Source organism: Cynocephalus volans, chromosome 6 (genome assembly GCF_027409185.1).
Source record: "Cynocephalus volans isolate mCynVol1 chromosome 6, mCynVol1.pri, whole genome shotgun sequence".
NCBI lineage: Eukaryota > Metazoa > Chordata > Mammalia > Dermoptera > Cynocephalidae > Cynocephalus > Cynocephalus volans.
The window spans coordinates 34,602,326-34,628,551 of NC_084465.1; the positions used below are offsets into that span (position 1 = coordinate 34,602,326).

At 35.6% G+C, this 26,226-nt stretch overlaps 1 protein-coding gene across 6 annotated transcripts in view; it reads right to left on the minus strand.

Moving 5' to 3' along the window:
- The window catches only part of CPED1 (cadherin like and PC-esterase domain containing 1), a 280,020-nt gene that overhangs the window by 217,413 nt on the left and 36,381 nt on the right, over positions 1-26,226 (minus strand). For all 6 annotated transcript variants that reach the window (XR_010023815.1, XM_063098718.1, XM_063098719.1 and 3 more), the window contains one exon: positions 6,738-6,844. Coding sequence is in view for 5 of the 6 variants with exons in the window: in XM_063098718.1 (XP_062954788.1) it covers positions 6,738-6,844 (107 nt within the window). In the remaining variant the exon portion in view is untranslated. The remainder of the gene's footprint in view (positions 1-6,737; positions 6,845-26,226) is intronic.

Sequence of the window (26,226 nt, forward strand, 5' to 3'; positions counted from 1 at the left end):
TTGTCATGTCTACCTTCAGAATACATTCTTGTTCTGGTCACATCTTACCACCCCCATTGCCATTCTTCTGGTCTAAGTGACCCTCATCTTGTACCTACATTATTTCAATAACTGGTCTCCCTCCTTTGCTCCTTGCTTGCTGGGTAGCTTATTTCAACACAGCAGGGGAAACATTTCAGGATGTAGCACTGGGCAAAGACTTTATGAATAAGAATTCAAAAGCAGAGGCAACAAAAGAAAAAATAAACAAATAGGATTTTTTCAAACTAAAAAGCTTTTGCACAGCAAAGGAAACAATCAACAGAGTGAGAAGACAACCTACAGAACAGGAAAAAAATACTTGCAAACTATGCATCTGACAAGAGATTAATATCTAGACTATACAAAGAACTCAAACAACTCAATAGTAAGAAAACCCAAATAGCCCAATTAAAAAATGAACAAACTAGTTGAATAGACATTTCTCAAAAGAAGATATACAAATGGCCAATAAGTATATGAAAAAATGCTCAATATCACTAATCACCAGAGAAATGCAAATCAAAACCACATTGAGATATCATCTCACTCCAGTTAGACTGGCAATTATCAAAAAGACAGAAAATAACAAATTCAGAGAAAGGGAACCCTTATACACTGTTGATGGGATTGTAAATTGATGTAGTCATTATGGAAAACAGTATGGAGGTTTCTCAAACAACTACAGATAGATCCTCCATATGATCCAGCAATCCCACTCTTGCGTATATACCCAAAGGAATGGAAATCATCATGTTGAAGGCATACCTGCACTCCCATGTTTATTGCAGCTTTATTCACAATAGTCAAAATATGGAACCAATCTAAATGACCAGCAATGGATGGCTGGATAAAGAAAATGTGGTATATATACACAATGGAGTACTTCTTAGCCATAAAAAAGAATGTAATTCTGCCATTTGCAGCAGCATGGATGAGCTTGGAGAAAATTATGTTAAGTGAAATAAGCCAGGCACGGAAGGAGAAATATTGCATGTTCTCACTCATAAGTGGGAAATAAATAAATAAACAAACAATAATAATAATAATAACAAGTAGAACTTTCAGAAAGAGAGAACAGAACTGTGGTTACTAAAGGCATGAAAGAGGAAGGAGTATGGGGGGATAGTGAGAGGTTGGTCAATGGACACAAAACAGCTAATAGAAAAAATAAGTTTTATTGGTATACAGTCAAGCTAGGCATCTATAATTAACAAGAATTTACTGCATATTATCAGATGGCTAGAAGAGAGGAGACTGATTGTCCTCATCACAAAGAAATGATTGTTTTGTAATAATGAATATGTTAATCACTCTGATTTTATCATCATACATTGTGAACAGGTATGTATTGAAATTCAACTCTGTACCTCACAAATATGTATAATCAATACATTTCAATGAAAACAAAAGCATGGCAGCCAGAGCAGTCCTGCAAAAATGCAAATGAATTCATGTCATTTCTCTGTTCAGAAGCCTCCAATGAGCCCCTACTTTACCAAGAATAAAAGCCACATTCCTTATAAGGGTCCCTTTGGCCCCCATCACCGAGCCCCCCTACTCCAGGTACATCACTACCCTCACCTCCTACTACACTTACTCCAGAGCAGTCACACAGGACTCCTTGCATTCCTCAAACAAGCACCACTTACTTCTTTGGCTGTACACCCACGGTTCCTTTCCTCTCTGTCTGGGTGGCTTTACCCCAGACACTGGCAGGGGGAGCTCCCTGTCTTCCAGGCCTTACTCAAAGGTCACTTTCTTGATGAAATCTTTACAGGTCATCTCATCTAAAACTGAATCCCCTAGTGTTTTATTTCCTTGTTTTATTTCTCTCCTTAGTACTTTTTACCATCTAATATATCCTATTTTTGCTTAGTAAACTCTTTCCTTATTTTCGCATAAGCATCAAAGCTTCCCAAGAGCAGGAATTTTTGTCTGTATTGTTAACTGCTGTATTCTCAGTGCCTAAATCAGAGTTAATACAGATGCTAATAAAGAACTGTAGGAAGAATGAAGAGATAGATGAATAAATAAATGTGTGGATAAGTGAATGAAAGAATGAGTTGATAAAGCCAAGAATAAAATTACTGAGACATTCTATAAGAAAAGCCTCTCAGGTCTTTTGTAGCCTTGATCTTGGGAAATGTAAGAATTCAAACTAGCTTCAAGTCAAGAGAAGAAATTGAGGCACCCAGGCAGGCAGAAGAACAGATCAGCCACCCGCCAGACAAATTTGGTGCAAAAGTAACCCTGAAGGCAACAAGTTTCTCATGTGAACTTTTTTCTATTTTTTAAAGAAAAGGAACACAGGCATGCCACATTTATAGAAAAGTTTGGCCATTTCTTAAAGATTAAAATAAAGTTTTTTAAAATTTAAAGTTTAAAAATGTTTTTCAAGTTTCTTAAGCATATATTTATCATATGATCCAACAATCCCCCTCGAGAGAAAAAAAATTATGTTCAGTGTTCACACAGGAACCTGTATGTGAATGTTTATGGCAATGTTATTCATTATCGCCATAAACTGAAACCCATCCAGAAGTCCTTTAACTTGTGAATGAATAAACAAACCATGGCACATCCATAAAATGGGGTATTATTCAGAATAAAAAGGAATAAACTAATTCACACAACAACATGGATGAATCTTAAATGCATTTGCTAAAGTGAAAGATGCCAGGCTCGAAATGTGACAAATTACACGATTTTACTTATATGTAATTCTGGAAAAGACAAACTTACAGGGACGGAAAATAAATCAGTGGTTGCTAAGGGTAGGGATCTCAGATGGGATGATTTCAAAGGGGCAGCACAAGCAAATCTGGGAATGATGAAACTGTTCTTTGTCATGACTGTGGGGATGGACACACGACTTTCTGCATTATTTATCAAAACCCATAGAACTGTAAGCCACAGAGAATGAATTTTACTGTATGCAAACTCTAAAAAAAAAACAAACAACTCAGATTTGTGGTGGCGGTGGAGGGGTGGGGACCCAAATAAAATATAAGTTGTAGCAAATGACCCTAACTGTATCATGAATGAATAACATAGCCACACTGAAGGTAGTGGGGAGAAAAGAACTACCGTAACTTACCTTAGAAAACAATATTTTGACTGGATATTGTAAGGCAAAAAGACCAAAAGGGCATACATTAATACTGTACTTGTATTAGTCAATTCTTTTCTCACAGTAGTATGGGTTAACAATCTGAAACTAATGCATGTGCTAGGGTTGAACAAAGAAGAAAATATAATGTAAATAATGAGATCCAGTTTTACCACTGTTTGAAAAAAAAGTTACAAATAAGGACAGGGGGAAGGCTATCATAAACCTTGTGGTGTGGGATTGCAGTCAGAAGGAGTGTATGAATCAACTTTTTAATCTATGTACACGTAGATAGATACAGAAGTAAATACAGACATATGTATGCATGGGTTAGCACACATACATACATTACCAAGCTCTGGCTACTGAGAGTCTAGATGCAATGACACCCAAGTAACAATGAGCACACCTACTGCCCAGATCTTGGTTTTTAAATATCATTCTCCAATAAAAGAAATGAGAGTTCCTGGAGAAATGGTTAGTTCCAGCATGGGACAGGGAAAATACAAGATGAATTTGGAGCATCTGGTGGTGCTAAAAAGTAAGAAAGTGCTCAGGAAAGAAAAGACATGTCAAAAGGGCACAGGAGACAATCTGAAAGAGTTCTCAATGCCCCACGTTGGAACAATTTAAACAAACAAAAAAATAATAATGATAGTACCAAATTATGACAAAAAATACAATAAATATTCATCAGCCCATACTGATATAGATAAGTTATTGAATAAATAGATAAATGCAGGAGAAAGGATAGTTCTTCCTTACAGAAGAATTCCAATTAATAATTGTAAAAAGAATGAGAGAAGAAGAAAACTACCATCAGAACATCAGAGTAATAATTGGGGTGGGCAAGATCCATCTCAAGATACTAAAGTTAGTGAGCAAGCATTTGAAGAGAAGCAGGATATTTGCACAGTCTCAAGTATCAACTCACAAAATATTTATTAATTACAAGGGGGAAAACAGTGACTTTATAGTGGAGAAACCCAGAAGACATCACCTTAGTCAAGTGATCAAGGTTAACATCACTGATAAAAAGACACATGAATATCATATAGCCCATGATATTTTTAAATGAAAAGGACACATCACTTCTGTAGTATTCTTGCTAAAAATGCATAGTCTTATGAAAAAAAATCATACAAATCCAAACAGAAGGACATTCTACAAAATACCTGACCACTACTCTTCAAAAATGTCAAGGTCATAAAAGAAAAGGGATTGAGGAATTGTCAGAAATTAGAGGAGACTAAAGAAACATGAAAACTAAATGTATTGAGGGATGCTACATTGGATCCTGCAATAGGAAAAAGGTCCTAAATTTTAAAACATGATAAAATTCAATAATTTTAAAATTCCGTTACTTGTATTGGTGTTAATTTTTTAGTTTTGATAAACGTACCATGATTACATAAGTTGCTAGCTTTAGAGTAAGCTCAGTGAAGGGTATATGGACAATCTTTGTACTATTTTTGCAACCTTTCTATTAGTCTAAAACTATTTCAAAATAAAAAGTTAAAAAAGAGAATCTCAGCATAACTGACATGTACTTTATAGCTTCTCTTTTTACTTACTTGATGCCCACACCCCTTCTTGCTGTCTGCACTGCCATCTCTGGACGATCTGCTCTGCTCTGCTCTCTTCTCATCACATATTCCACTAGTCTCCTGGGATGCTCATGCAAATTTAAAGCTAGCAAGTGTCTTGGAGACTGTCCAGTGTCTAATGTCTTCTTATTTCAAAACAAGATGTTGAAAACTACAGAGATCAAATGACATGATCAAAATCCTTCAGCTAGTGAGTGGTGGTGCAAAAGTTTACCACAAAAGCCTCAGGGGGACAGGGATGTAGGAGTCACAGAAAGAGGAGAGTTTGGGTACTTATCCCCAAGGCTCCCACTCTGCAGGCCTGTGATTTGGCAAAGACTACATCGCCCTAAGTTTACAGCTCCTTTTCAGTGACACCCCTTTCTTGGCTCCAGCTCTCGTTAGGTTCTGGCTATACCATTCCTTCTACATTCTTAAGACCCGAAGTAGTAAAAATCTTATGATGTAGCCAGTCCCTGGGTACTTCACTAGTCGTTTTTGTTTCGTTACCTCTGTTTATTTTATTTACCTCTGTAATGTTTCTTTACTTCTGTAAATAGTTCCTTTATTAGTTTCTCTTCAGTTTAACTTTTTTGAGTATGGCACTTGTTTCCTGCTGGAAGCATAATACACAACAAATATTGTAGACTTTATCCTAGAGTTGATGGGAAGCCATTCAGGATTTTAAACACTGAAGTTACAAGCTAGTTTACCACTTTATATTTTTTCATCTGATAATTATGAGCAGGATGAATTTCAGGGGTGAAATAACTGCTTCAGAAAAATCAGTGAGTAGGAATTAGCAATAATCCAGGTAAAAGATGGTGATTATCTGACCAGAATAAAGGTAGTAAGTATAGAAAGTAGAGAACAGATTGGAGAAATATTTAGCAGTTAAATTCCTTAGTATTGGCAATTGATAGAATGTAGATGTCAAGGGAAAGGAAAAGCTGAAGGGTGAAGATGAAAAAATAGTTGATCATAATTACGATCCGAACAGAAGCTCTGTAGAGCTTCTGAATGCAAGAGCAGAAGTGAATTTACGGGTGAAAACAGTGAGTCAGTTTTTGTCATGTTGAGTTTGAGGTGTCTGTGAGATATCCAAGTGGACATAATCAACAGGCTGTTGAGTATACAAGCTTGAAGCCTGGGAAAGTGCTCTGAACTTTCTTTCTAGACTTGGACATCATCAACTACAAATGGGTGTTGTAAATTTGGGAGTAGTGTTAAGGAACACAGACGTTTAAAGAATAGGCAGAGAAAAGGTGGCTATAAAGAAAACAGATAAGAAATGGCCAAAAATGTACAGAGAGACCCAAAAGAGTGTGCTCAGCCCAAAGGCCAAGGGAGTAAAAGGTTAGAAAAAGGAAGTTATCTGACTGTCAATGATAGAAATATCAAGTGTTCAGGTAGGCTACTGCAGCTCCAGTTAGGTACTAAAAAATAGCTAGTGTTTTTGCCACAATAGCTATTGATTTCTAAAGATACTAACAACAAGTAAAATGTCCAGCACAGTGACAAGCACACTGTAGGCCTTGGATAATTTTCAGTTAACTTTTCAAGAAGCATTTACAAAACTTCACACAATATAGACAGTAAATACTGAATGTCAATTTTAAAAGTTAATAAGAAATAATATAAATTTTACAGCGATTCAAGATATGATTTGAAGTTTGAAAAAGTCAAAACAGTGATCTAGAAAATAAAGTCTTTACTGCTTTGAATGTACAAATAGCCAGAGTATGCAACAGGACACGGGCAATAGACTTCTAGATAAAATCTGAGTCTTATGGAGTAAAACAACAGTATTGGCAGCAGCTGTAGCTGAGGGAGATCCTATCAATCAAAAATGGTGACTGTTAATATGGTAAAGTGTATAAGGCATGACCAGTTGGAACTTTCTCTAAAGGTATTATGGTTCTGATTTTTCAAGACATTTTTTAAAACATTATGAACCAAGAAATACCAGTGTTAGTATCCACAGGGTTGATAAAATCTGTACACATTTTGAGAGTATTTACCTTTTGACGTAAACCTAAATGGCACAGATCCTCCTTGGATATGCAGGGTTTTTCATCAGCTTTCCTAGAAGACAGGCAAATGAGCAGATCCCAAGAGCCTAAATCACCTAATAGCAAAAGAATATTGAAAAACAATTTTTATCAGATATTTAAAAGGCACCATTTAGTTCCTCATATTAAAGAATGTAATTATTTAAATCTTAAAAAATTAGTAACAGTGATTTTGAATATATTTAAAACAAAAAGTTAGTATTTAAAGTAACTAAAACTCAACTTTTCTAATTTAGCAGGCCTAAAAGTTTTATATTTAATATTGCACTCTAGGGAAAATTCAATTATCTGAAGAGATATTATAAAATTCCTTTAAATGACTGAAATTAGAACACTTTAAGTCTACTATAATTTTATAAATTTATAAAGTCTTACTTGGAGATTGAGAGAAAATAAGATTATAAAGTCTTTTAAGATAGGAGGAAATTGTGAAATCAAGTAATGATAAGGACTCAAAACATCAACTATTTTGTTCTGAGCTTGGGCATTACCACTATTTTTCACAGATCTTAATATCAAATGTACTTTTATAAGATTTTTTCACTAAGAAAATCTGTACTAGGCAGAAAATAAAATTCAGGAAAACAAAAAAGTCAGGTTTTGTATGAAAGGAATCTGTGCTCTAGTTATAGACAGCAGAGTTGAGTTCAAAATACCAATAACATGGACCAAAGCAAATAATATTTCAGTTATTTCACCAAGGACAAAATTCTTTGCGAAGAAATCATAGTAACTTGCCAAAATAATCCCAGAAGAGTACATTTTTGCGTAATATGTAAACATTTTTAAATTAATATTTTTCTCTATATTTGGGTTTGTTTTCTCATGTGTGTATGTATACACACATACACATATATAATACATATATAAACATATATAAACAAGATGTTTGGCATATAATTGGTGCTATAAAAATATTTGTTCAATGAATGAGTCCCTAGCATGAAGTAAAACTCAGGATGGTAAACATTAATTCACAGAGAAAAAAACACAACAGAAAAATATACTTCAATTTTTAATGTTACTCAGAGACAACATAGAAATATGTACCTCAAAAATAACCAGAAAAGAAAACATTGGGTAGTATACAAAAGAATTGGTATTACTTGGGAAATTTTCTCCATTTTGGATGGAAATTCAATTTAAAAAATTAAACAATTTCTGTACACATTGCCTCTTTTGTTGATCAATATTGAGGTAAATGTTCATTCCAGTAACTACTTACACAAGACTTCACCAGTCATCTCCTGCATTTGCTACACTGGTTTCTAAAAAGCTAGGAAATAACCAACTTCTCCAAATCCCTTTCTTTTCAAACTTCCCAGAAGAAGTTCTCACTTATGAAGCACAGTGCTTCCCAAAACAGGCTTTATGAAAGAAAGGACTTGTAAGGAAGAGGGATCTACAACAATTAGACATGAAATTTCACTATCCACCGATCAAGTCCTCTTCCGTGTGACAAGTTCTGTGCTGTCTGGGCTACTGGTTCTTCTGTTTTAATTGTCATGTTGCTAGAGGGAAACCTTTCTGCCAAACAAAGAGATCCAGACAATCGAACTTAAGCTCTTGTCCTACAATTCTGTGTGCTTGATGTATCCCAAGATGCTGGAAGACAGCACAGTAGCTCAAAGGGCAAGGAAAGACAGAGCAGGCGATTTAGAGGTGAAAGAAACCTCATCCATGTATCAGCCACCAAGGCTTTAGGCTTGGAAGATCTACCCAGCTCTGTATACCCTCACTTTGACAAAAGCTTCAGACTGATGCCTATAGCTAAAACCAAACACTATATGATGATTCCAATACTTTATTTTTAATGTGCACCTGGCTTTTTCAACCTAAACCTTTTGATTTGGATTCCAAGGGAAACAAAGACTGTTTTCATTCTATATCATTTTTAGTCCAGGAAATAACTAAAACCCTGAAAGAAACCTCCTGTCATAAGATTCCAAACTAAATATTTTAAGAAGATAAGGATATGGAAAGGAAGAGGGATTTCAAATTTTGGACGGCATTGTTTGGGTCTTAAAAACAGAGTAGATTTGCTATTCTTCTACATCTAAGGCATGCCCCTCCCCCACTACTGAAGGCACACACAATTTCTAGAGTTGATAAAAAGAAATAACATGTAAGCCATAAATTTGTAAAACTGGGAGACATGTTTAAATAATTTAAGGTCCTCAACTTTTTAAGAACCTCCTCTAAGCAGAACATTGTACTAGAAAAATAAAAGTAAATAGTAAAAAAGACAAGTCACTGCCCTCAGCAATCTATTTGAGGGATCTAAACATTGAAAAGAATTTAGGGTAACTTACAAAGCAGCACACATTTTCTTGGCATTTATAGTCACCTCTCATCTCTCAAAACTATTAATTAATATTTAAAATTAATAATTTATATAGTACATAAATTTCCTCTTAAAATGAAGTAAAGTATAACTGAAATTTAAGTAATCTCTTCATATGTACTTCTTCCCTAATTCTTGCTACTATGATCTGAAAAATGCTTATTTTTTCCACTCAAAACTTCTATTGTTACCCTCACTGAATCCTACCTCAATGTCTCAAACTGCTATTTCCTAGTTAAATATTTAGGAAACCTTTTTACTTTCTCTTTATTTCTAGCTCCTGCATTAGAAGTTGACTCTCTCGCCTGCCTCCCAAGCCCCTCCCCCCTCTTTTTTTTTTTTTAAGAAAAAGGATTATTTGTTTATGAGAGGTACTGTGTACTCAAATGTGGTTAAAGAAACCCAAGAGCCACAATGAAATGTAGAAATTGGTCAGAGAACAAAGAACATTCACTAGCTAAGTAGACCACACTCAGAAGTTAGCCTTGGAACATCTGAGAAACAAATTTGTACATCAGCGAAATTATAAATTACTATATATTGTGGTGCTTTAGGGCTACATTCCACTAGCTGCAAGCATGAGCATCAGCAGGCAGATGCCCAGGGTCTGCAGCAGAGATCGCAAACCAGAGGCACACGAGTAAGGCAGGCCCTCAGACCAGCTACGTTAGGCCTACATGGTGTTTGTTTTGTTTTCATTTTAAGTATTTGCCAAAATGCAAATGTCAGCACAATTCACATAAAAATCCAGATTTCAGCCTTCATTTGAAAACTTGGAAGCTGAGGTAACACTGGGTCCATTTCCTGCAAGGAAGGCTGCAAGTGGCTGGAGCTGGGTTTTCACACGTTCTCATTTGCCACAGTCCCCCAATCCCCACCTGGCCCTAACTCTGCCTTGTCTCAGCCTCTGATCTCAGCAAACAGTCCTAGACCTGGTGTACAATACTAGTATGCCGTTTTCCACGAATAGGTCCTTTGCACATTGATGTTTCATGTTTTAGCTGTTAATGAATTAGACTTGTTTGTTAGATAAATTGGTTTTGTTGAAATGACTTTCAGTAAATTGAAATTGGGTCAGTTGGTCGTAGAGGGATGTCTGAATACATACCCTTTGATCTCTAGATTTGGCATGCTCTTCCACAGGGTTGGGGAAGGTCACTTCAACTCCAAGGATATTTTATTGGCTGTGCTGAAGCTGGCAAGGACTGAAGTGTGGCCTCTTAGAGTCTTTCTTGCGGGAAAAATCAGGAGTGGTCTTTTTTGCTTATATCTCTCCTCTCTGGTTGTAGAGCTGGGGTGGCCCAGTCTCTGCTCCTAGGGTGGCCTAGCCTCATCTCTTTCTTATTCACGCTCTCTCTTTGGACTCTTGTCCACAGCAAGCCTGTCTCGGCTGCTGCCACAGCTGTAAATGGCCTAGGACAGGCTCTTTCTAGGCAATAGGGCAAACATTCTTTGTGTCTGAGGGCTGACAGAGTGATAAGAACTGAGAGATCAGATGTGTGTTCAGGAAAAAACAGGCAAGGCAGACCCTGGCCAATTTGGATGGTGGCTTTTTAGGTTTTCTTGGCATGGGGAAAGGATGACTCTATGTGATTTAGACTTGCTCTTTAGAATACTGTATTAGGATTTGAGGGTCAATTACACAACTAATAAATAAGAAGTAGAGATAGTAGTAATAATAATATCAATAGCTAATAGTTCTTGAGCACTTACATTGCACCAAGTATTGTTCCAAGTATTTGCATTAACTCATTTATCCCACACAATATCCTATTGCCTATGTTTATTCATTTTTGAGAGGCACAGAAAGATTAAATAAGTTGTCCAATGTCACCCATCTAGTTAGTGATGGGAAGAGAATTTAAACACAGGAAGTCTAACCCTAGAGCCCACGTTCTTGACATTACATCATTATCCCCTTGAAAAACAGAAAGGCTACAAAGAAACTGAGCTTCTGATGCCTTATGTGTACTAATTTATGCAGTATGTCCAACAGTACTGTGTGGTAGAAACAATTATTATACATACTGTACAAGTGAGGAAACTGAGGCACAGAGAGGAATTATCTAGCTTTGGTCTTCTTCAGTTACTGTCCAGCGCATCTATTTTCCTTTGGGAACTTGGAGGAAAGAATGACTATCTCGGGTATAATTTGGGTATTCCTAGATCCTCCTCCAGCAATAGTACCCCACTATATTTTGGCAAAACCACTGGTAATTGGAGCACCTCAAAAAGTTTGTGGAAAAGTGGAACTAAAGGGTAATATGAATTTTTCCACAAACTTTTTGAAGACTCCCTCATATGTTAAATTGTCGTGTATAAAAGCAGCTAGCACTCACTGCACATGTACTCGGGAACTATGAATATTAACTTGGCCTCCACCTGTTTTTGAAAAGAAATCCCTAAAAATTTCTTAGTTTTGTTGATGGTTAAAAGCATTTCCTTCCCTGTCACAAAGAAACCAGAGCTCTCCCATTGAGCTATCCAAGGTCTTAAATAGAGAGGTCATAGGGCATCATTCTAGAGAAAACAGGATGTGGAAGTTCCATTCTCCATCTCAAAATTACAAAAACATGAAAAATCTGCCGGCACCATCCCCAAAACTGTAAAACCAAAGTGCTGATAACACCAGTCACTGTCATGCCTCCATAATGTTTGCTCTGGAAAAGATGAAGACTCCACAGACGAATTTAGAATGTGTTCGGGTCCAGATTTATTAATTCAGATATAAAATGGCACTGACTATAGTTTTTATCCTTCTCCAAGTGCTCTCAGAAACCAGTTAACATCTCAGTGTTAAAAGTAAGAGCTATTTTTAAAGGTTTTGGTTTTGTTTGTTTTTTTAAATTCAAGCATATGCCCTAAGGAGTGAAGCTGCCTTGAGAATATTTCCATTCTCTCATAGGCAGGTTGCCAGGTAAAGCAAACAATCACTGCCTGGCTCACAAACCACTTCCCTCATTGATAAGGTCTGCAGGATCAGTAATTTAATCCAGAGAACAACAGAGAACTCTGAGATAGCGTCATTCACGTTAGCATCATTCACATAAATGCTGTTTACTGTCAAGGAGTGACAAATTCAGTTTTCTGGCACACTGTATAAAAATCTAAGAATAGTAAGTCTATGTCTGCTTTATTTTTCTCCATAGCACTTACCATCATCTGACAGATTATTTATTTCTTGTCCATTTGTTTATTATCTGCCTCTCCAACCCCCCCATTTGAATGTGAGCTCCATGAAGGCAGAGACTGTGTTTATTTTGTTCACTCTATATTCTAAGTCCCTACAACAGTGGCTGGAATGTAACAAGTACTTCTACATGTTCGTTAAATGCATAAATGAGTGAATAACTGAATGTAAGCAGCAAACTAGTATCTAGAACTCAATCAAAAGGCATCATATTGAAATGCCAATGTAAAAATTAAAAATGGAAGAATAAAGAAAAGAAACATTAGTTTTTTAAAAAGGACATAGAGATATACTTTGGTTCTTAGCTAGTAAGGATAAAGGAGGCAAAGTAAACATGAGAAAAACAAAGTTAACCATTCATTACATTTAAAGAAATTATAAAGACAAATAGCAGATTACAAGTGCTTCGCATATTGGAAACTTTTCTATAAACACTTACACATTATATTGAGGCACAACAGATTTATAAAGTACGGTCTGGAAAATAAACTTGTCCTAGAACTTCCAGGATACATAGCTACAAAAGCCAAGCCTTGTTTGCTAACTCACTGTAGCCGACTATCATGTTCCATAAGGATACCACTAAGATGATTTTCTAAAATTTGTTTTCCCTGAGGGTGAGTACTGAAGATTTTTAATTTTTAAATAATTCACGATATTTCTTTAGAAGATAATATATGAGGACATTTCATATGTTCACTGTTCTATCTCTATTATCCTTCTTTTCACAACTATACTGTAAAATTCCTACTGAATAACAAAATCTTGCTTTTTTGTATCCATCTTTTACCAGGATTAGTACATTCATAAATACATTTTAACTTATTGATGATAAATTAGGGTCTACACTTGATTCCATCACATAATTGTTTGGCTATAAATTAACCACTGCAAATATCTATATCTTTTCCTAAATCCATCAGGTTGCATTAAGCATTTCCTATTCCGTATTCTTGATGTAATCAATCTACAGAACAGTTACATAACACCCATAATTAATTTTATTCATGGTTGTTCTTTAAGGACAAGAAGCATTCACCTTATAACACTGATTATATTAGATACTTAGTTGATGTTTACCAGGCTATTTTAATTTTCAGAATTAACTTTAAGAGAAATCACATGTACAGAACCTTGAAATCTTCAATGAATTATACAACATGGCCACAAAATCTAATTAAATCTGGTTATTCACCCCAAGAGTGTGGTCATAAGTGTTTGCTTGTTATGCCTCTGGCTGCATATCCTATAACAGCTGATAATGAAAACTTTCTGTTTCACAACATAGAAATTCTAAACCATTCTTTCCCTTGGTGTCTCAAATCCATGCAAAGGATGAAGTCTTACTGTCCCAATGTCTACCCTCTTTCTGCCCTACAAGAGGTTGTGAAGATCAATGAGACAGTTTCTGGAAGAGTTTTGGAGCTCCTGAAATTCTTCTAATCTACCCATAAGTTCAGTAAACCAACATTATAATGCAATTTTGCAAATTAAAAAATTCCTGCTCTGGAGAAATTTGCCATTAAGAGAGCATGAAAGGAAATACTCATAGATGAGTTTATTCCTATGAAGTAAACTCTTGAAGCAATGTTTGCTTCAGAAGGCTTGCTAAAGATCCCTCCACAGGTTTTTTAAATGACTTTTTTAAAAAGGTTTTCATGTCATTTATGTAATCTTCTTTTGAAGTGTAACTACTTGTAGGCATGTGTGTATGCGTATAGGCGTGTTTAAACTTTCACTGCTTTCAGTTGTCTATTTGGAAGAAAATTCTGATTACTGCATTCCATCAAATTTCTAAATGTCTAAAATGTCCATCAATTTAAAAGACTTTAAAAGAAATTAACACTGCAACAACTTAAATATTAGAATACAACTAGTGCTCAGATATTGGTTTCTAATAACATTGTTCAAAAAAAAGGGCCAGGTACTTGGAGAAATGACTGATTCAAGGGTTGGGATAGGAAATATACAAGACGCATTGCCAGAAAGTAAGGTAGTGCTCAAAAACAAACAATCAAGCAAACAAAAGCAGTGATGGAGTTATGTCAAAGAGATATCAGAGCCAATTGGTCAAAGCTACACTCTACCTCCTTGACAGCAGAGTAGCTACGTAACTTATTTGGAATTCTTCTGCACAACATATTTGTCTCTTCATCCTCCTTTATTTGAGCAACAAAATATGTAAAGTAATATTGAATTATAACTCAAAGTATAAAGTAAATATGCATGAGCCCATACTTTTGCAGACAAATGACTGACTAAATAAATAAATAAATGAGGATGAAGAGTCAAATCTCTTGTGCAGAAGAATTCCAAATAAATTATGTAGCTACTCTACCATTGAAGAGCTGGAGTGTAAGTTTGTACTCCTTAAGTGTGAACTGTACTTGGTAACACCTTTTTAAAGAATTCAGTGTGGAAAGAGAGAATAAAAGAATAACTTTAGAGTGGAAAAACCTGACAAACATTGCCTCGGTCAGATGACCAGGTTTAACATCAGCAGTGCTAAGACATGTTGATAGAATATACTCTTGATACGATGCGGTGTAAAGGGCACTTCATCTCTGTGGCCATAGTCCCCCAAACCACAAGAAAACATCAGGCAAATTCCAACTGAGGGGCATCAAAATAGCTAATCGGTTCTTCTCAAAACTCTCAAGGTCAACAAAAACAAGGTAAGTCTGAGAAACCATTACAGCCAGGCAGGAGTAGCCTTAAGGAAACATGATGGCTAAATGTAATGTGGTATCCTGGATGGGATCTAGGAACAGAAAAAGGACATTAGATAAAAACTAAGAAAATCTGAATAAAGTGTGGATTTGAGTTTTCAAAAAGTCTGAATAAACAAATTCTCCAGAGAAAATAAGATGATGATTGTTATGTGGCTGTAGCTTGACATAAATTCTCACATACTAATTATTTATCTCTCCCAACTATTTTATACTAAAAATGCTGTATTACAAGTACAATCAGCACTGCAATGCAGAAAGTGAAAATAAGTGCGCTTTTTATGCAAAATGCATTCTTCCACAAGTAAAAATTCCAAAGGTATTTAAAATACAGAGGACTGAAAAATAGATCAAGTTTGGGATTTAAGACCCTTTCTTAATACGTGCAGCCCTTCAAATTCCTACCCTTCCTTTACATTTATTACTATTTCCTTCTAAATTCAACTCCTTTGGTAATTTTATTTACATCCATTGCCTTAGCTATTGCTTCTCTGCCATTGATGCCCAAATTCACATTTCTTAATCTTTCTGATGTTTCATAAACCACTTCCAGTTACATTCTAGAACAGATGGCTGGCTGAACAAGTACAAATCTGAGCCCAGTATTTCCTGCCAAAAAATCTGCTCCTCTTTCCATTTTCCTTATCATCAAAGGTGTAGCCACTTTCTCTCCTTCAAACTAGAAAGTATAGGTCATCTTTGACTTGTATTAACCTCTTGTTCCCACATTTCATTGATTTCAAATCCCATCAATTCTAAATGAGAATTTCTAAGTATTTCCTGGCCTTTCCAAATTCTATCCAATTCTCTAAATCTAAGATCTCACCATCTCTGAAAAGTCTCCTAACTAGTCTCCCTACTTCTAATTATTTTTTCTTCTCTAATCTATCTTCCTCCCTATAGCCAAAATTATCCTCCCAAAATATAAATTTTATAACTGCCAGAACAATACAGATCGAATTCCTTAGCAAAGCAACCAAGGCTCTTCCCATCTGCCCAACCTCGTCTTCTAGTTCTATTTCCCTATGAGCAACCCCCTCCCTTCCATACACTCTCGTCCCTCTTCAGCCATACCTGCCCCTTGCTGGTCCCTGAAACTCCAAGTACTTGCAGCCTTGTGTGCCTTTAGCATGTAGTTCCTGCTGCCGAATGCTCTTCCCCGCCAACACTTGCTCAAGTAATTATTCTTACACACCAAGTATTCTACACACCACACCTTCCTAGATGCCCACATTCAGAACTGGCCACTTCGTTTTCCATTCTCCCAGACATTTTATTTCTGCCCCTCAGACTGCTTATACCGTACCTGATATTACACTTAAACATGTACAACCCTGCCACTCAGAAATAGCCCATTAACCCACATGGTTATCACCTGAAAGCTTGGTAGCCATACAAAATTTCAGGCCCCAACGTGTACCTTACGAAATCAGAATTTGTTGATAGCAAGATCCCCAGATGATCTGTAAGCACATTTAAGTTTGAAAAACACTAACACACACCTCTGCCTGTAGTTCTTTGAGAGGTCTCCCTTGCCTGTGTAATGCTCTCTCCCCGACCCTCACCAATTATAGTGCCCTCCATACAGCTCTTATTTAATAACTGAGTGTTTAGTGGCAGTTATAAAATACCTGATGCCTGGCTAGAATAACGTCCTCCTCATAATCCTTGTTAGGAGGTTGATGCTTTAAAATGGGTTCTTTTATTATCTGAGTATTTGACTTTACTTTTTGACAGACACTCCTTGTACCAAATTCCACAGAATGGCAAGAGAGATTTTAGTGTATAATTAGCATTGTGACACTTCATTTAACCAAATGTTATTATTCCTTCTTCCTATTCTATTAAAAGTTGTTTTGCATGACTTCTTTAAAATGCAATGAATAAAATCTAGTCATATCTGGTTTAACATTGTATAATAATGCATCGGGGACTGTGAATCATCTGAGAGGGAGGAGAGAATCTTTGATTTCTAATTTATTCCAAGAATAATTCCACACTAATTCAGCACAGATGAGATTTAAGGCTTGAGAAAATATAATTCACTAACAAGAGAAAAAGAATCAACTGTCTTTCAATGGCTTATTACTTAATATCACAAATATTTTAGGATTACACATCTACTCGTCGCATTCTTTTCAATAATCTTTGGAGATTTGTTGAACCCAATCGTAACATTTCTGTGAGTATTTACGAGGTAAGTCTTATTTTTTCACTTTCAAATCAAACAATAGATAATGTAATGAGTTTGTTCAAGGTCATTCCGAAGCAGCAGATGTGAGGCATAAAACTCAGACCTCCCAGTAATAATAGTATCAACAATTGGGGGATGCTAGGATTAAATAAGTTAATATTTGTAATGTGTTTATAACAGTGATGAGTATTTGATAAGCCTTATATAAGTGATTGTTTAATGAATAGATAGGTGGGTGGTAGGTAGATACAACCAGATAAATTCTAGATCTAGGCAATGAACTTTCAAGAAACAAAAAGTGACATCTTCTGTGTGTCCTGCCAGCCTATCTAAGGCTTCTGAAAAGAGTGGCATAAGTGTAATTTAGAAAACACAGGAAACAATCTTCTGTCCTAACTCTGCCGCACACCCTCATGTTTCTTCAGTAGACATTCCTACCACAGGCACAAGGTATATGAACTCAACAGGCACTCATTGGTGGTTTCAATCTAAGGAAAAGAGAGAACCTCATCAATAGTAGGCCTCAGTTAAAAATGCATGCTCATAACATAGAACTAGGCTCAGCAGCGTTTTTTTATTGGCACTACAAGTGCATCTGCCAGAATAGGTGGCATCTGGAGCCCTGAAACACATGACGGAGAGGGACATTTTCATGGTGAGTAGCAACAAGCCCCAAGTGGTAGGGGTAACCTGGCCAACAAGGCCAAGCCTCTGGGACCCTAACATGGGTTCTTTAGATAAAAAGTGAGCTGGGTAATGGCTAAATGGGGCTTTCGCTTAAGACAAGTTTCATCCACTTCATGATTTTCCTAAAATTGGCCCTGCTCCCGGAAGCCAAGGCTATATCAGAAGTGTCTCTTGAGGCTCATAATTCTGTCATCTATGAGACAAAGGATATTTAGGCCAATGTAAAACTATGCCAAGTACTATTGAACTCTATTGTTCCTATGCATCTAAGAAGCATATTTTATCTCACATATTTTAACAGAATTCTGCTAAATCATAGTTTCATCTAGTCTCATAACATTAATTTCCTACCTTTCCAGAAATGCTTAGAAAATAATTTGCTATTGATCTATTTACTACTGAAAATTTGTATAGCAATCTCATTTCCCTTATTTTATTTGTCCTTATTTAAAATAATTTTCCCTTATTTTATTAACACTTTATTTTAATATTTATGTATATATTTTATAATGTTTTGATGCTTTAACTTCTCTCATATTGGCTCCCAGGAATAAGATTGCTGGCTTAACAATGTTAAGTATTTTAAGTTTTACATACTTTTCAGATGGCTTTCCCCCCAAAAGCTGTAATATTTCATTTTTCACAAGCAATGTATGAGAGCTCCTTTTCTCAGAACCTTCACCAGCAATAGCTGATATCACCAATTTTGGGTTTTGTCAGGTCCATGAATGTAAAGTGATATGCTATATAGTTTAAGTTGTCTTTCCCTGCCATTTTGTGAGTTTCAGCATCTTTTCTTTTTTGTTTTGCCATTTGGATTTGCTTTTCTATGAACTACTTACTCATATTTTTAGTAAGAAAAAATTTTACAAATAAAAATTAAGTTTTACAAAATAGAATTTAGTATAACAAAGTATTTTAATTGACATTGCAAGAAAAAAAATTTATTAGAAAAATAGAAATTGTGCCATTTTTAACTCCATCAGATTTTTTAAATGTGGTAAAACCTAATACTGATAGTACATGGGGAACAAGCACTGTTGATGGAAGTAAAAATAGGAGCCATCTTTTTGTAGAGAAATTTGGCAGGGAGGACCACAATTTTAATATTTTTACCCATTAACCCCAAAATTCTGCATTAACACTTAAATCTCCAAAATATAATATAAATGAGCATTGAAGCAAAGTTGTATTTTATAGCAAGAAATTAAAAACTTCTAAATATCTATTAAGAAGTACATAGTTTTAAAATATGGTATACCCATATAATAAAATACTGAAAAGAATAAAGCATATATTTTCTGTACATTTTCTGGAAACTAGTATGATATTGTGGTTCTATGTATACTTGAATAGAACAACAGGTAAATTCCTCATTCTTAAAATAGCTTCACTTATTAAAGTAATAGTTTCAATATCGGTGAGTCTTGGTGAGATGGGAAATATCTTGCATGGCTGATGAGAAATGCTTTAACTTTTTTAGATAAAATTTTGATGATGTGAATGAAGAGCTTTAAAAATGATTCTCACTCTTTATTTCAGTAATTTTAATTTTAGAAATTTATACTAAGTAAATAATTAAGAATGTGGACAAAGATTTATATACAAAAATGTTGCCAGGGAATTATTTACAACATCAAAACATTGGAAATATGATAAATACATATCTAGGGATGTTGGAAAGATTAAGTAAGTTCAATTAAGTAAACATTAAATAAAACCGTATAATTTAATGCAGCCATTTAAATAATGTTTACAAAGTTTTTATGGCATGTGTTTCTGTCATAATAGTAAGCTAAAAAAGGAGGCTAGAAAATTGTACAAAATGTATAAAAAGTTTGTAAAGAAATATTTCCGAAATTAGCTATCTGTTGGTGGGGTTATAGTTAATTTCTCTTATTTATTATTACACTTTTTTTTTTGTACTTTCCAGTTGGAATAGACTTTAAAGATTATCGCATCCAAAAATTTCCACTACATATAAAATGAAAGGCATCCAGAAAAATTATGGAACTTCACCATGGTTTCACATGGACATGCAAACCCTAGCCAATGCTCTACTTTTTCACAATACCATCTTGTTTCTCTTAGGGGACTTCTAATTATTATTTGGGATAAATCGTGTGTCCATATTTTTGCCTTGATCCTACTATATCTTCCAGGAAGTCCAATGCATCTGAAGACAGTTTAATTCAGCTGCTTGTCGCTTTCATTTTCAAATGAGATCATTGGCCTTGACTGTAAAAATTTAACTAACATACACCAAGGTTTTGCCAGTCAATTCATAATGAATGTCTTTTAGCAACTATGTAAATTTAGCAGTGGGGCTTTTCATCAGTGTAGAAGGTTCATTCAGGATCCTGGGGAATCAAATGAGGAACTGTTTGGCCACTCACTTTAAATAGTTTATAGGCAGAACTTCTTTGTGCTTCTGGAAAAAATGCTGAAAATCCATAACAAAGTACCTAGCACAGTGGTTCTCAGTACATGGTCCCAGGACTAGTAAATTAGCATTATCTGGAAACTTGTTAGACATTCAAATTCTTAACCTGCCTTCCCTGCCTAAACTAATCAAGTCTACTGTGAGTAGGGCCCAGCAATCTGTGACTTAACAAGCGTTCCAGACAATTTCAATGCATGTCAAGTTTGAGAACTATAATCCTAGCAAATCAGTAGGTACTATGGTGGAGCTCTGCCAAAATTATGTCTTTTAAGCAAACATTCCCTTTACCTTCTGATAATTACAAAATAAAGAGCCAGCCGTTAGAGGAACAGGGTCCCCAGGAGACATCTCTGCTCTCCACACCCCAAATCACTTGTTTGGTCATTCTGATAACGAGGTGGAATGCTAAGCAAGATTTTTTAAATTCCAAAAGTTCTCTGCTCTAAATAGAACATTTTGTTACATAAATGATGAGATTCCCATATGACTTTCACATTTTCCCTTAGAGAAAGAGCTGAAACAAGTTATTGTTACTATTAAAAGGTTATCATTAACTCGTTGGTGGAATTCTTCTTTCCTGGAAAACAGAGATGGCACTGGCTTGACTGAATCTGGAATGAGGTTATAGAGAACCTTCCCTGGATGCAAGGGTACATGAGCTCTGTTCTTCAAGTGCTTGTGCTCAGACACGACCCTGAGCACATTTCAATTTGCTTATCATGCACTATTTCCTATCACGATCACTGATTTTTTCCAAAACCTTGAAGAAGAAAATGGCACTTAAATAACTGAAGGAAAGATTTAGCTATTTTATTAGTGGATTTGTAGGTTTATTTTTTCAGTTGTTTATACATTTCATTGTGTATTTACTAGGTATATGCACTGTCCTGTGTAGAATAGCATATAAATAGATGAATTTAACACTCCCTGCTTTATAAGGGGTTTATAATACAAAAGAGGAAATGAAATAAATACACAAAAATCATTAAAAAAATCATTTAAAAAAATCATTAAAAAAACAAAATATACTCTAGGCATCAGAGGTGTACAAATAAGTTTTGATGACATCTCAGGTAATTTGTTTACTACTATTTCTAATTGAGGAGAATTTATGGAAGAATTTGGACTTTAAGAAATGACTGAAATTTGGATCATTATACAATATATGCATGTATTGAAACAACAAACTGTATCCCATACAAATGTACAATTTAAAAAAATAAAAAATATGAATAAAATACACTGAATTTTCCAGTAAAAAAAAAAAGAAAGAAAAAAATGAATGAGATGAGAGAACTCTAGGGAACAGAAACCTCAAGAACAATGCAAGGTAGAAAGCTCTGAAATATGATCAAAGGTGAGTAGGACAATTGCTGTAGTTCTCTCTGGCCACGCATCAGTATCACCTGGGAAGCTTTTTAAAAATATAATGATGCCCAGTCCCATCTCTGTCCCCCAAAAGTCTAATTTAATTTTCTGTAGTGGAGCCTGTGCAATGGTTTTGTGGGGGTTTTTTGTTTTGTTTTGTTTTTTTAACTTTTAAATTCCCTTGGTAATTCAAGTATGTGGACAGGCCTGAGAACCATGGCTTTAGTAGGGACATGGAGCTATCTGACACTATGGCATGGGAAGCCTTGAATGCCAGGCTTAGAAATATGTGTTCTGTTTAGTAGGAAATAACAGGGAAGTTTTTAATAGCTACTGTGGTAGCACAAGAGTGAGGCAAAGCAACTACAGGGCAGGTGGAGCCATGACAGAGCAGAGGCACAACATCTTACAAGGCTTGGTGACAGATATGTGTTGTGGTTGGAGAAAAAAGAGGATCTGAGGAGAGCTTTAGAGCCTGAGAGGTTGAGGGAATATGGAACTAAAAACAGAAACGAGTCAGGCAAGAACAACAGATATTGCTGGGGTGGGATAATCAGTTCTGTTTTACATATGTCAAGGCAGTGGGACACACAAATCAAAACATTTATCAGGTTCCTGGAAAACTTCAACTGTCAAAATTCTGGCCATAGAAGACAGATTAGGATTCAACAGTATTTAGGGGTTATGAGGAGATTAATGAATTTACAGAGTAGAAAATTTACTGGTAGAGTATCAAGAGGGGAAACAAACAGTTACTGTGGATAAATGTCTTGGAGAATGCCCACATTTGGAGGAAAAACACAAAGAAGGAGGGGGCAGAAAGATGGGAGAAGCAGGCTAAGGCAGATTAAGGAAGTTAAGAGAGAAAAGGGTGTACAAGAAAACTCCCAAGGGCCGAGCCCGTGGCACACTTGGGAGAGTGCGGAGCTGGGAGCGCAGCGACGCTCCTGCCGCGGGTTCGGATCCTATATAGGAATGGCTGGTGCACTCACTGGCTGGGTGCCAGTCACGAAAAAGACAAAAAAGAAAAAGAAAACTCCCAACCCTGTGGCCTCTACTCAGTAAAAGGACAGGTGTTTATCCCACTATGGTTCGTACATTTCATCAAGTTTGGGAAATACTGCTAGAGAAAGAGCAAGGAAACTGGGAAATAACTTCAGTGAATTCACATCAATGCTTAATTATTACTTAAAAACATTACATAACTTTCAAGAAACTCTGCTCTTCTACTTATGCTCAAATTTACTCATAACCAAGAATATTGCAACCATAAATATAGTGACTGGACTTTGTAACAAAAAAGAGTTTCTTGGTAAGTTTTAAAGGACATTTTAAGGAAGTAGGGTGGTGGTGATGGTGAAACTCAGATAAAAGAGAGTTAATTTAGAGATTGCTAAGAAAAAATATCCACTTTTCCTTAAATGTTTGTTTCCCAAACTGTAGTTTGAACATCCACAAGGAGACGCTATTCGGAGGAAGCAACTTCAGCTAAAAAAGATGAAAGATCATAGAGGATACCCAGGGGGAAATATTAATTAACTTGAGGAAAGTCAAGTCTAAAAAGGGAGTGCTTGGGGAGGAGGTTTAAATGATATTTACAATATTGAGAGTAAAAAGTAAAGCGGTATCAAAATTAAAAGGCAGTCTTGGAAATATGGTTAGATACTCCCAAACTCCTCCCAAATTGAGGAAAATGTCAAAAATATTCCAGGCAGCTAAAGCTGATAATGCAATAGCATAGTGAACATACTATATCTGGAGTCCCCAAATTACCCTTTTAGTTAATCTACAAACGTTGTCTCTTGAAGGGTCCCATATGAAGGAGTTTTTCTCTCCTGATGTCTTTCTTCTATCTAAATATAACATAGATATTATTTGTTTTTATAAAATAAATCTGCCATTCAAAGCACAGCTTAGTTTGTGACAAAACCAAACACAAACATCTAATTTCTAAAAAGACAGTCTTTTTCATTCTGAAGATATATGAAAAGAACAATGACCTGAAATAAATTACTTATTGAAATTCTAATGCAGCAGCTTTTTAAAAAATAAAAGTAGAAGAAAGTACATCTAACAAAACAGTTCAGAGAAAGTATCTTCAAAGTTATATTAAACATTTCTCAACTCTGAAAAAATTTAAATACCCAATCTGGTTTCTATGAAACTTGAAAAGATCAGACAATTAGAAAGAAGCTAGGCTTGAAGGAGAAATGTTTGGGATTTCAGTAAACATCTGGTTGCCATTTTCAATTGTAAGAGCTAACCCACTTAAAGAAGCAGTTTAGTTTCTTTGGAGTAAAGAGACACTGGCTTTTTGTTCTCTTTACACAGTGGAGGGTAAAAGAAACATCAGAATGGGAGGTCACTGCAAGCTCAACTTTTATAAATAAGAAAGTTTTTTCAAAAATTAAAGTAAATTGAACTCAAGTCCTTGTAGTATAAACAACCCAACTGAGCTAAGGTTAAATAAACATTCCTTGAGCTCCAGTGTGCCAATTAAAGAACAAATTCTGTTTGGTCGTAAATATATCGGTAATTCTATAAGCACTGAGGAAAATAACAATAAACCTGAGCACACAATTACCATGTGTCATAGCACAATAAAATAGAATGGCACAGACTTATAAGTTTCTTTGATTCGATTTCTTTTTTTTTGCCAGTTTGATTAGCTGAAATACAGAAGCACTTCTGAGACTGTCCAAAGCCTATTACTTGCATAATAAAAAACGTATGTTAGATGTGTTCGGGGCCAAACACCGACAGGCAAAACACATTGTGCCTTTTAAATGTGACCTTTACTCTTTTGTCTTCCTGCTAAATAGCCATATAGCATATGAAACTCAGGAAAGCAGCAGGGTGCTGGTATGGAGCTGGAGGAGAAAAAGCAAAGAGAAGTTCATTAGGCTCCAAGTTTTAAATGATCAGTGGAAGTATCTGCTATAAATTTGCACTACTAACCAAAGGAAACCACCTCCAAATTTGCTTGATTTTTCTCAAATTTGATTGATGTTTCTCCACTCCTTCCTTGCTCTCTGCTCCTCTCTTCTGCCCCTACAACACCAGACTAAAAGCAAAGACTCAGGAAAAGGAATCCCTACAATGATAGAGATTTAAATTTTTGCCTTGCTTTTTCTTATTCTGTGGGTATAAGTGTTATATTGCATCATAGAACTGTAGAGTTGAAGATGACTTCAGTGGTCGTTTTTCTCATGCTTCTACATGATGTAGCAACTCTCTTAGCAGCATCCTGGATTTGCTTCTATACCAACAAAACTTGCTACTTTTTGAGGTGAGCTGTTTGATTGCTGGACAAGTCTAACTGATAAAATGTTCTTCCTTAAATTGGTTCTAGTTATAACTTCTAGAGTTACTACACATAAGTCTTGTATCCAAGAACCTCATTAAGCCATGGACTTACAAAAATATTTGTCTAACTACTTTCAGGGTCTCCCAGAAACATTGTTTTCAGTTGGAACCATCTATTTTCTCATTCCTGCTGCAGTTCTGGTTTCTGCTGCAACTGTAGAAATATGCCCTATTCAAGTATACATAAATAATTCAGACCCGATGATAAAATACACTCTGCATCAGTGTCTTTTGAACTACATATTACTGAGATTCTACTCCGGGAGTAGGTAAAAAAACTTTTGGAAAATATCTGTTCTTATTTAGGCCTCTATACCATTCTATGAACTAAAACAATGATTTACTAAATAATACCTGGATGATATGAAAGGAAATAATTTGATGGTGCCTGTATCTTTTTCTTTAGAGAAGTACATGTAATAAATATCCTGACTTATAAGATATATTTTTCTAAAGCAAGGTATTAGAAAACCATAAAAGTATTTCACCTTATGCTAAGAAAAGAACTAAAGAGCATAACATAGAGGACACAGATGTGACCTAAATGATGTCATGAGGGTTTTGACTGTTTCCTCTTACTGTGTTCTATGTTCACAAGCAGCAAAAGCTGTGTGCTTACTTCTACTTGTTATTTACTGGACAGCATCATTAGTAAAACCACGTGTTACATTGAGTTATGGAATATTAAACTTTCATCTTTAAGCAGACAGTCCACAAATCGATATCTCCTACCCTGGCCTCTGCGCTTGCTTGAGTTTTTGCTGAAAAGCTCATAGCACATGTGTCTATATATGTTTAGAACTAAATTCATCCACCCTACCCCCAAAGCAATAGTGTCAGTAGCCATGCTGAACCTTGAAAGCAAAAAAAGAGTAAAATTCTGAAAAATGGACACAAATGCTTAACAACTCCAGCAGTCTAGAATCATTTGATATCTAAAGTATCAGCCCTGTGTACTACCATACTTAAGGTTGTATTATTTTTGTTATAAGGGCATGTGTGAGCATGAGTAAAATATTAGTGTTCCTGTAAAGTTATGTAAAAATAAAAGGCTTATAAATTGAGCTTTAATGTGAATTGCCTGAGGAAATTCACCGCTTAAGGGGCCAGATATTGG